The sequence below is a fragment of the Haliaeetus albicilla genome, chromosome 1, assembly GCF_947461875.1.
Source record: "Haliaeetus albicilla chromosome 1, bHalAlb1.1, whole genome shotgun sequence".
Taxonomy (NCBI): domain Eukaryota; kingdom Metazoa; phylum Chordata; class Aves; order Accipitriformes; family Accipitridae; genus Haliaeetus; species Haliaeetus albicilla.
The window spans coordinates 29,701,904-29,714,023 of record NC_091483.1 but is presented as its reverse complement, the minus strand read 5'-3'; the positions used below and the strand labels follow the sequence as shown (position 1 = coordinate 29,714,023).

General features: G+C 40.0%; 1 protein-coding gene across 3 annotated transcripts in view; it reads right to left on the bottom strand.

Moving 5' to 3' along the window:
• DNAJB14 (DnaJ heat shock protein family (Hsp40) member B14) overlaps nt 1-12,120 on the bottom strand; it is a 28,387-nt gene that overhangs the window by 12,118 nt on the left and 4,149 nt on the right. For all 3 annotated transcript variants that reach the window (XM_069783922.1, XM_069783931.1, XM_009923143.2), the window contains one exon: nt 9,733-9,907. In XM_069783922.1, the coding sequence (XP_069640023.1) occupies nt 9,733-9,907 (175 nt within the window). The remainder of the gene's footprint in view (nt 1-9,732; nt 9,908-12,120) is intronic.

Below are 12,120 nucleotides of genomic sequence, written 5' to 3'. Positions count from 1 at the left end.
CCAAGACCATACACAGGGTGGCCAAGTGGAAAAACAAGGGGGTAAGCAAGCCTTTTCCATTTTCATGAAAGAAGAATGGGTACCCTGTAATTAAGGGAATGCTAGCATCAGAAGTACAACCACACCGTTGTGTGTGGTCCTTCATAGTTCACAGATTGATCAAATCAAGTTTCATTTGAGGGATCCCTTTTCCGGTGTTCAGATAACACGAGCTTTTGTGGAAGTCTTGGTGTAATGCTCACAAAAGCACTGAATTGAATGTATGCAGGCAGCTGCCAACACAAACATCCTATGAAATAAATATAGCTCATTATAGTGAAGTAACATTTAATAAGCTCCAGTTAGGAAGCTGATAAAGCTAACTAAAAAGAACACAGTGAATCCATCATCAAGAAAGAATGGGAAGAAAATACATAAATTATACTCTAAGTACTGCCAACTTTTGTTTGTTAATTTGTACAACAAGAAAAAGTTTTGGTAGTGTACAGATCCCTTCATCCTTAGTCTTAAGACCTGGATTACTTATGAACTATATGAAGAACAGATAGCTTTATTTAAAAGTGTAACAGTATCAGCTCAAGCTTTTATTTCAAGAAATTGCTATCTCAGCATCCAATCTAAGTTCTTCTCTTCAATAATTCAGTATCTGAATTATCTGTTTGTGGACCAGACTCTTCAGAACTTTGGTTGATATAAAATTAGGTAGTGAGTCATCAATGTTTAGCAAAGTTGTTATTTTATTAGCATTAAAACTGTAGCGTTAAACATTTGTTCAAGTGATTTTAAGTGCTGTGCATCCTCAACAACTTTTCCCCCCAACAGCATATGGTCATTTCTAATGGAAGTAACAAACATGAAAAAAAAAACGTGAGAGTTTACTTGTTTGCAGACCTGATATGCAATTATTTCTCAACTCTAGGATGCAGAGAGGAGAAAAATGGAAAAAAAAGAACACAAGAAATGCCAACCTGTTCTTCTAACTCCCAAAAACTCACCAGAGAGTTTCCTCCCATTCACAACCAGTCAAAGACCAACAGTGGGCAAGCCTCATGGGAAAGGTGGGAATGGTGGGTGTCAATCAGAAGACATTCAGGTCAGCACGTGACCCACCAGCTTCCGACACCACAATCTGCTTAGAGTCAGTGCATCAAACCAGAGCTACCTCCTGATGAGAAAGTGCAGGGAGAAACCTGCCTTGTGGGTCATACATAGCACTTGCCCTCCAAAGGGATGAAGGCAATCGCCCTCCATGCAACAGCTATCCTGAACCTAGTCCACAAATCAGCTGTTGTTATTTATCAAGAAACTAGTGTTCAGCCAAGGTATAACACATTTTTGTTTTCTCTTAGCAAGTCTTTGCTAGTGATTGCTTTGTTAAACAAAAAAATTTCTACAAATACACAAGCATCTCTATTCCAACATTCCTGATTTTCTATGAAGCTATGATTTAATATTTCAAGCACATCTCCTATCAAATCACCCTCATACCCTGACCTGCTACCCCAGGCTAAATGGCCAGTGTCAAACAAAGAAGCCTTTGTGGATCTGTGACAGCCACCCCTGACTTCTATTCTCCCTTGCGTGTTGTCAGGATGGGCACGCTCACAGCAACACCACCTGCAACAGACCTGTAACCAATCCTCCAGATCATTTACATTGACCTCCTTTCTACTGCAAAGGATCAATGCTGAGATACATAACCCCCTGCACGCTGTTTAGCTCGTTGTTGTCTTCAGATCTCAACCAAGTCAGTGCTAGCTCTTACAAACCTCAGCAGCAAACATAAGCTGCAAGTACTCTGCTGGATAGCCTGAGGAGCACTGCTGCATGTGACTTCATGGTGAATCATGTGGAATACGCATATATATATATATATGGCAATTTTGCAGAGTTTAGCAGGACTTTGGATTAAGCAGATAAAGCTTTAAAGCTAAAATACATTAAATGATTGTACAAATGCACAGGGGCCAAAAAACTGTACCTAAGCCTGGAATTCTCAGCAGTGACCTTGTGCTATGTAGCCCTTGCTACACCCTGCCATTAGAGAACAGTTTTATACCATTGCTTTGCCACTTCAAGGCAAAAAGCATCTGGACTGTAAGTAGCTAGCATGTAGTTAATGCAAAGTTTCCTACAGGGAGGGAGTTAGTGACTTCTGCCACGAGGTCCCTTACTGAGCACAATTCAGGGCAATCATTACAGGGTAACAGCTTGTTTATTTCCCCCCTCAGCAAAGTCCATGCAAGTTTTGCATCAAAACTTGTACTGCAGCAGCTTTGCACTGGGGACAACAGGACAAGTGAAGATGATTAGAAGGTGCTTTCCAATTAAACAAAATAATCAGTGTTTCTGGTGCACTCCTGAGAGGCAAAACTTTAATGCACCACAAACTCAATCTGGTAAGTCAGTTTATAGCAGGACAAAGCGTACGGGATCACCATGACAACCCACCAGATCCTGAGGTCATATATGTGCTGTGCAGTCAACAGGCTTCTCAAACACTGTTGGAGCACACAGCCCACCCCACCAGGGCCTGACATGCTACATCCCTCCTCCACCTTAAAGAGATGGGGATCATGGGCTTTGCACGGACCATCTCCAAGACTTAAGTCCTCTTCCCCCAAACTGCCAACGTCCTGATGAGAAATTTCACTCCAGCTGCTGGGAGCTGTGGGAAGCCATGGCCAACCTGATCCTTGCCCCCCAGCAGAAGCAGGCCTTTTTGGACATATTCCTCACCCCTTGTCCCTAGTAGACTGATATCTGACAATCCTCACTCTGCCAGAATTCCTCACCTGGAGCACTGAACTGTCCTGTGGAGATTTGTCATGGGAGGGCAGATGGACAGAAGGAACCATCCCCTTCCCAACTGTCTCCTATTGCAGGCCACACAACATTCGCCAGCAGAGGCTGGGAAAAAGTTAAGAGTAAAACCAGTGGAGGTTTTGGAAAAGACCAATCACTGACATTACTTACAGCTTTTAACCGCACCTGAAACCCATCCTGCAGTACTCTCAGCATGAACAACTAACTTTCTGAAAGCTGCATTTCAAATTGTTGTTTGGTTGCTTTTGCTGCACTTAAGGCACTGTAGTCCCTAGTGCCAATTTTCTTGCATATGCAAATTCTACACAGATGTTTCTTTTTAAAATTGCAATTTATGTATCACTTGCTTAGGGACTGTCCCTTTTGTATTGAATTGGGTTTTTTTGTTGTTTATTTCTGGCTTATTTGAAGTTTGGTGCTTCCACTGTTAATTTGTTTGGAGTTTAGTTTTTTGTGAATTGATTTTCTTGTGTTTTTCATTCCTGGTTGGATCACCTCTGTACCTGAATTACTATCAAATTATTTCTGTTGTTTAGCTAATTTCTGTCCTTGCTGAATTGTTAGTCCCCTGCCAGCACCTTGGCATTGTCCTTCTGGTTAACAGATTTGCTGGCTGTTTTAGGAGGGCACATTGCTGGATGTTCCTGAAATAATATCTGACTTTTAGAGAATAGAATTCTCAAACAGCATGAGGGAAAGTGATGGTCTACATTCATCCACAGTCTGTTGACTGAGGTACCTTGTCATGACTTGCAAAGCTCCACTATCCTAGCTTGCAGTTGACAAACCACCTGCAGTAGAACTGGCCAGCCAGCTTCAAACTGCAGCAACAGCCACTTCTGCCTGACGCCGGGCTCCTCTCCATGCTCTGACAGCTGAAGGCAGATGAAGCCCTTCAGGTCCTGAAATGTCTGCTGTCACCCACAGAAATTCTGGGGCTATCATCACTGGTTCTCCTGTGACTACAAAATGATGTGATCCTACTGCTGTGCTTCTTGTTTCACTTTTCAAATCTACAATTCAGATTAGGTCAGCATCAACAGCTTTTATCAGGTTAACAAAACCTATCAGAGACACTTGCATTTCTGTATCGAATACCTGCAGTGATCCATAATCATGAAGTTTTGAGTATGACTAGGTATTTCAAAGGGCCTTCCAAAGCCTCCATCTACATGCACAGGGATAGCCCAAATGACAAATACTTCAACCTCAAACTCCAAAAGCTTGTGACGGGTACCACAATTATTTCTCCCAATGGTAATCTGAACTGAGCAGCACAGTGAGCAGCAACGTGCATGTTAGCAACAGAGAACTGAGCAAGAGGAAGCTACACTGACTTCTGATCCCAGAGTTGAGCAGAAAACCATAGTAAAACACAGACCAATTTCTACATAGGTCAAGTTTCCAATGACGCCAGAGGGCCTGATGCAAATGGCATCTTGCAGCTGAATTGAGAACGTGCCAGTCACAGTTTGGATGACGTAAGTGTGGTCTGCAAAAGGTGCTCTAGATTGGGAAGTGAAGGTCACAGTGTTGTCAAAGAACTCAAGCTGGTACCAGCATACCCCTAGTTTCTGAAATGAATGCATCAGAAGTTGCAGATCTCTGTTTTACTGATAGATTCAACAACACATTAGGGCACTTCTCTTAGTACTTTGCTCTCGGATGTACCTGGTCAGTTTGTTTCTCTTGTGTGTATTACATGAAATATTCAAGGCTGTGTTTACATCAGCATACTCTTCTCCAGATTTTGTTTAAGCTTTTATTTTAGCTATAAAAAGTATAGATTAAAGGCAGGAGCTTTCTGACAAAGTCCACCATATGTTCTGTGCCACTTTTCCATGACAGGCTCTATGACTGTGATTTCCATCTTGACTTACTCAACCATTCAACTGGATATTTCAACAATTCACAGTAGTTCTAAGCAGCCTAATTAAAGGCATGCCCTGATTTCTTCGCTTTGTTTTTTTTTTTTTCCCATTTTAGCACATGTTGATGGCTCTTATTATTCCACTTTCAGTTAATTATCTTCTTGACCCCATGTTAAAAAAGTAACAATATATCTCTTTTTGCTGAATTCGCAGAATTCTCAGCAGAAGGCCTGCAAAAAGTCAGTGATATAACTTACATTCCTTCTAGTTTGATCCATGAAATGCATAGAGGCAATTTTTTGGTTTACTCCATGAATTCAAATCAAGTTGCTGATTATTCTTGACTGCTACTGGATGACACTTAATCCTACCTTGCAAGGTTACTGCAGAATTCAAGCCTCTATTGGTTTGTTTTGGTTCCATCTCAAAGATCCAAATACAAAATTTCATTCTTGTGCTCTCTTCCGAGGGGCAGGCACTGGCAGGGCAGGAGAAGCAGTATTCCACCACAGTTTTCACAAGACAACAATCCAACTTTAGCATACTACTAACCATGGCAGTTATCTCTCAGATGTCAAAAAGGTAATATGGAATATATGCTATAGCTTATTTACTAAAAAAGGAGACATCTGACATGATATGAATTTTAAGATCATTTAAAGGCAGCCTGTATAAACTCTACTACCTATCTATATCTCCGTAACTATTTTTTTAAAATTGTGTAGTAGACAACAGATAATACACACTTCAGAGCATAAAAAGCAATGGGAAAGATTTAATACGCAGCAGGCAAATGATCCTTTCTTCTTTTTTTTAATTTCATGCTAGTCCACAAAACCTTTCCAAAGGGTCTGCACACTCGGTATGAGTAGGCAGATATGATGAACAGAATTTGTTTGAAAATAATTAAGAACTCTTTGGTAACTGTAATCCTGATCAGCACTTCTTCAGTTGTTTTAAGTGAACTAGAAGGAAAAAAAGTTTAAATTTTCTTTCTTACACAAACATTGCATTTCTTTATCTCAGCAAAAAATGCCAATAACCTACATCAAACAGTGAAGGAATTGCTTTAAAGCAAAGACCACAGAATCCAAAAGCAAATTCTCCCTTTTTTGTCGTGCACATGATTCTGATGCATTTATCTTAAGTTGACATTGCTCAGACAGCTTTCAAATACCTAGAGACTTCTAGGGCACTTGCTCTAAAAAGACTTAAGTCTACTGTGGGTCCTAACATATTTCTCTAGTCTCCTGTCAATCTCTCTGGTATGCAGGGCACCTAAAGTGTTAAGGCATCTTGATCCAGCCCTCAGTGACAAGATAAGAATCATTAAAAGATGCATGTAGTATAGATGGTATTTTCAAAGCATTTCAATTCAAAAGTAACAAAGTGCTTCTGGATATCTCAAGCTTCAAACTGTCACAATGAAATAGTAAGCACCATTCCCACAAAGAACAGAGCATCACCCAGCACTTCTACAGTGGAAAGGTATTGCATCTTATGCTTCTCCCTGTTGAGCAACTTGTTTGCAAGCTCATGTAATGCTCTACAGAAGTGTTGTGTAGCTTGCTAGTGATCAGTGTCCCCTGTGTATGTGGAAAAGATAAAAACAGCACAGAGGTGCTTGTTTGTACTCATACCTACTCACACTACCAGAGTAACACTGATGAAAATTAATGCAGTTAAATTGGTTATATTGCTCCAAGCATGTCTTCACTATGTTTCTTAAATCTACTGTCACAAGCAAATGCAAGATAGCCGGACAACTCCAGCAACATGAATCAGCGATCAAAGTCAGAGAGCTCAGAGTCAGTCCCCTGTCCAACTGCTCACCAGAGCTTATAAAAAAGCATTGGAAATGGCATGTGTAGTTAAATCAGGAATGCTTTCTCTCAGTCTATATTCAATTTCTAATAGGGAACCAAAAACTCCTAAAGGGAAGAATACTTCAGGATAATGATCACCTTTCAAATCATAAGCATACAAAACAACTTAGTTTGACAGTCAAATTCATTGCAGGATTCAGAATTTATTAAGAATTGAAGATTTTGCTACCTTGCTATCTAGAAATCTTTTCCTTACAGGAAAAAAAAATTAAAAATCAGGAATGAAAGACTATTTAAAACCACCTCTTTTCACACAGCATTTCTTTAACCAATTCAAAGGTCTGAAAACCATTCCAATGCGGTATGGCAGAAGCATATGGTGGTGACAAGCTCTACTCTCTGAAGAATACCCTCCCCAGAGGGGCACGTTTCATTTAATTGGAAAAGCCTGGGGCCTGACTGAAGCAACAACATATACACATCATGTTTCCAACTAGAAAGCTCATTCTCACTGTGGTTTAAACATGAACTTTCCCTCAGCTATCATCACTGTTACATGTGTTACATTTTCCCATTAAGTTTTAGCCCACTGTTTGTATTTAATCCTTGGCAAGGCACACACATTTTTTAATTCTTAACCACAGATTTTCTAACTGGTGTGTTGATGTCACTGACCACAGGACAAACTTTTCAAAACTTCCAACAAGAACTGGAGACTTGCTTTGTTGATCACTGCTTATCTAAAGCAAAATTTAGTCTCTCTCCAAAGGTTTATAAACTGCTATACTAAAGGATGGTAGCATCACTCAAGCTAAAGGTAGAGATTTTTTTTAACGGCTGATTTTTAACTGGTACATAAAATACAAACAAACGTGTTGTTCTGCAAGCTATTACGATTGCTTATTTGCAAAGATCTGGGTAGGTTTTAAAAACCCCAATTTAATATTCACCAGACTGTTAAAATAGGTACTAAGAAGCAATGTTGCATCAAGAGCGTCCTCAATGTGCAACTTCTGTGAATACCCCTAACTCTGGTTCTGATCTCAACAAACTGCATTTTTACCTAGTATCTAGTGAATCACTTCAAGGAAGCAATACTCAATACCACGAAAGCATACCGGAGGAAAAGTTGGCTCTACAACATCATATTACTCAAGACAAAGTAGGCAACATACTTTCTGGTAAAACAAACAAAAAAAAGAACTTGCTGGGAGCCTGATGTCAAAGCAGACTGCAGCTCAGAATGGTGTGTCACGGGTGAGTGAATACTGGCAGTAATACAGCCTTCCTTTGTAGCAGCTTTCTGAGAACATGTTACATGTCTTAATTTAATCTAAGCCTCATTTTACACAGGACTTCTTTCTGGCTATTTTGTCTCACACACATGTGCACACACACCCACGCATTTTGTGTTCATTTTAACAGCTAGTAATTCAAGGTAGCCAAAAATGTACATGCTTATTCAGGTTTTAGTTTAGATGTATCGTGAAGGGCAATAACATTAAGCAGAGATGATGGTAAATGAAAAGCTCTACTAAATAGCAACAACCAGAGGATAAGCATGTGTGCTGCTTTTGGCTGGGATATGGGATAGAGTTAATTTTCTTCATAGTAGCTAGTATGGGGCTATGATTTGGATTTATGCTGGAAATGGCATTGATAACACAGGGCTGTTTTCCTTACTGCTGAGCAGGGCTTACACAGAGCCAAGGCCTTTTCTGCTTCTCACCCCACCCCACCAGCGAGGAGGCTGGGGGGGCACAAGAAGTTGGGAGGGGACACAGCTGGGACAGCTGACCCCAACTGACCACAGGGATATCCCAGACCATATGACATTGTCCTCAGCAGATAAAGCTGGGGGAAGAAGGAGGAAGGGGGGGACGTTCGGAGCGATGGCGTTTGTCTTCCCAAGTAACCGTTCTGCGTGATGGAGCCCTGCCTTCCTGGAGATGGCTGAACACCTGCCTGACGATGGGAAGTGGTGAATGAATTCCTTGTTTTGCTTTGCTTGTGTGTGTGGCTTTTGCTTTACCCACTAAACTGTCTCTATCTCAGCCCACAATTTTTCTCATTTTTACTCTTCTGATTTTCTCCTCCATCCCACCTGGATGGGAGTAAGCGAGCGGCTGTGTGGGGCTTAGCTGCCAGCGAGGGTTAAACCATGACACCATGAACAGAGATGCTGCTGTCTACCTGCCTGAATGCAGAGCTGCTGTATCAAAAAAGAAAAGCTACTTTTTCCTCACTGTTAGCACAGCTGAACAGATTATTGAACTTCAGGAAGAGATCCCAAGAAAATATCAACAGCAACATACATTTCACACACACACACACAAAAAAAAAACCCTCACACACAAATTTCTGTTTTGCACAACAGTTCAACTGATCTACACAAACTAGGAGAGAAGGACCTCTTGATCTTCCTTCTTTCAGCTCCCTTTAAAGTATTTGGGCTAGGCTTATCTAGTGGGTTTTGAGGTGTTCAATTTTACAGTGGCTGTATCCATGTTTCTTTAGCAAAAATCAGGGTACACATCAAAAAAATATTTTTCTCACTCCTACAGCCAACAAGTGTGTAATGATAACATGACTTAAGAGTTACTCGCCTCAAAAGGACATTTTTATTCATCTTTGTTTCTTTTCACACATCCTCCTTTCCTGATGTCGCCCCATCTTAATACTATCATGCTGCATGAAGTCCAGACAGAGTTTATAATGCAACTTAGACTATGTGCTTCAGTGCTTCTCAGATACCTGTACTTCCAGAATGAAATAGTTTTAACACTTGTCTAAGACCAGCCTGTACCACAGGATTAGCTTGAAAATAAACTTTAGGAGTGAGCATGTATCTCAAGTATAAAAATATTTAAGGACAGAAACACTGCCCTGCAAGTTGTACTATAGAATTTTCATCACTTCTTCCACCATGAGATCTACTTAATAACTATTTTGAGTATTATCTTTTTATAAAGTAACCTTGATGGTTTAAAAAGAAGAGTATCATCTTTCTCACAGAAAGTGACAGTGTCTCATGCTGTGTTTAAACACAGCAAAACTCTCCTCCACCTTTTAGTCATAGTTCAGTATAAATAACCCCTCTCAGCTAACCCTGAATTTTCTGTTGCAAGAAGCAACAGATGCTAGAGCTGAAAGCATAAGTACATAACACACAGAATGAAAAGCAGTGATGTATTTAAGCAAGGCCATACCTGAATACTCCTTCCATTTGGTCTTTGGTGTAGCCTTTTCCACTTTCACCTGCAGCAGATGCATTGCTCTCCTTTGTGCTATTGGGCTTACTTTGATCATTGCTACTGGCTGGTTTTCGGCAGTAAGCGCCTCCCCCAGCAGTACTTCCATTCTTCATAATAGCTTCCAACAAAACTATAAAACAATAGTATATCATAGTATCATTATAGGCATTAGCAATTAAGTCGAGGCTCTCAAGTATCTTAAATGGGAGCACCACATTAAAAAAAAAGACTAGCTGCTACATCCTCCTTCCTTATTGATCATCACTTTGTACCACAAACGTTTCTGAAACAAGTCTAGCAACTGCTTTTCATGGCAAAACTATGGAAAAGTGTTTCAAAATTAGTGACTGGACTCCTCTCTACCTCTGCCAAGGTAATTTAATACTGGAGAGAATTTGTCGTGGTCCTTTACTTCTAGATGGTTTTTAGAGGCACTGAACCCATGCTTTGGGGTGAAAAGCATCAGAATACCTGAATAAGCAACTGTAAATCGAAAAGAGGAACTAACCTAACACTCTAAAGAACTTGCAAATTATTCCATACAGACACCAAGCCCATCTCCAGCACATTTCAGATGCTACAGTACATGCCTATTTGTAACCTGAACCATTAGCGGCCACAAACTGATGCTCTATACCCCCTCCAGGCAATACCAGCTGAAATTCAAACTACTGTTAAAATGCCACAAATAAGTCAGGACCAGGCAACTATATCCAACTATTGAGACCTCAACCTTGAAAACCAGCATGATTTTGCTAGATCTTGAAATCCTCTTTCCTTCCATGTTCCAACAGATCTCAGATTTAGCAGTTTTAATAAATCATCAGGCATTAAGTCTTCCTTTTTCTTTCTGGACATAAGCTTGTATTTTGGGGATACGCGTCTTACCAAAAAATCAGAAATAGTACCATTCTAACTTAAGGGACTGCACACAAAGCATAATGTAGAACAAAGATTATAAATAGTCTATCTTTCCTGAAAAGAGATCCCTTCAGAGCAAGACGACAAACTACACAGGCCAAATTTGTTTCATAAACAACTGAGTGTTACTATTTGCACAAAAAATGCCCTAATAAAAATTCCCAAAGAAAAACGTCCCACTTACTGTGAAAGCATGTTACAGCTTTACTGTTAAAAAACATTTTCTTCTAGAAGCTAGTCAGAAGAATCCTAAGGATTTTCTCCTAAATCTAATTTAAAAATTTCTCCTCTGACTAGCATGGTCCCTCTTAGAGCAGCAGCAAACTGGGATCCTACACATCATAGCTTGTATCTCACAGAAGCACAGGAAAAGAAAAGAAAGCAGAGATTTGTTTAAAAGGAGAAGAACCACTTCCCTAAAGATGTGCTTCTTAAAACTCTCTAGTATTTGCTTTTACTTACTAATTCACTTACTACCCACTGGCCACAGCAGTCTGATGTACTGCAGATGAATAGCTATACTTGGCCTGAACAAGAAAGTCAGCTGACTTCAGTGCCAGTCCTGTACTCGTACCTCCCTCAGCAAGATTCATCAATTGATCAGATCAGGCTTTTTACTGCAGAAATAAGGAAACGACTAACATTCAGATGCCAAATTGCATACTGAGGGGATGTTTTCACTATGAATGAAATGATGTTCTTGAAAACAGGTGAGCTTTGTTGCATTATGGATTATAACTGAAGCACATATCCAAATATTTGCAATAGTTTATTCTAATATCATCTGTTACGACATTTAAAGTTCTGAGGTAAATGAAGTAATAACAACTCCAACGAAGTGACTGTGTCTACAGGCTAAGAACTAACCAAGAATAGAGATTTGAACAGGCAGTGCCCTCAGAATGAAGCATTTTCAGTCCAGATGTGCTCCAGACAAGTGATAACAGAAAACCAAATTATTCTTTTCCTATCCCATGATGTCTGATATTTAATAACGCTATCACATGGGATCCTAGAGAACATGTCACCCTGACTTACCCTCTAGAAATAATGCTTACTCAACAGTTTTGCAAATCCTGCCTTTATAGTAGTATTGCTCTAGAAATTCCCTAACCCTGCACTAATGCTTGTGCAAAATCAGTAGTAGCACTAAGGGTAGAAATGCAGGTATAGACAACGGTTTGCATTTTTAATGCCCAGTGTCTCTTCACAGCAAGTTTAGCTGGTAAGTCTTTTCATGAATTGGTTTGGCTGCACTATGCTTTCAACATTACTACTTCCTAATCACCTTCTCAGACCTCCCATCCCCATAATGGAGCTGCTGAGAAGACAATGCAGGACGCTTGCAAAAAAAAAAATATTTCAAATTTCTAAGTGTTAAATTCTTAAAATAGCAGGACACAGCATATACAAGCATGCTAT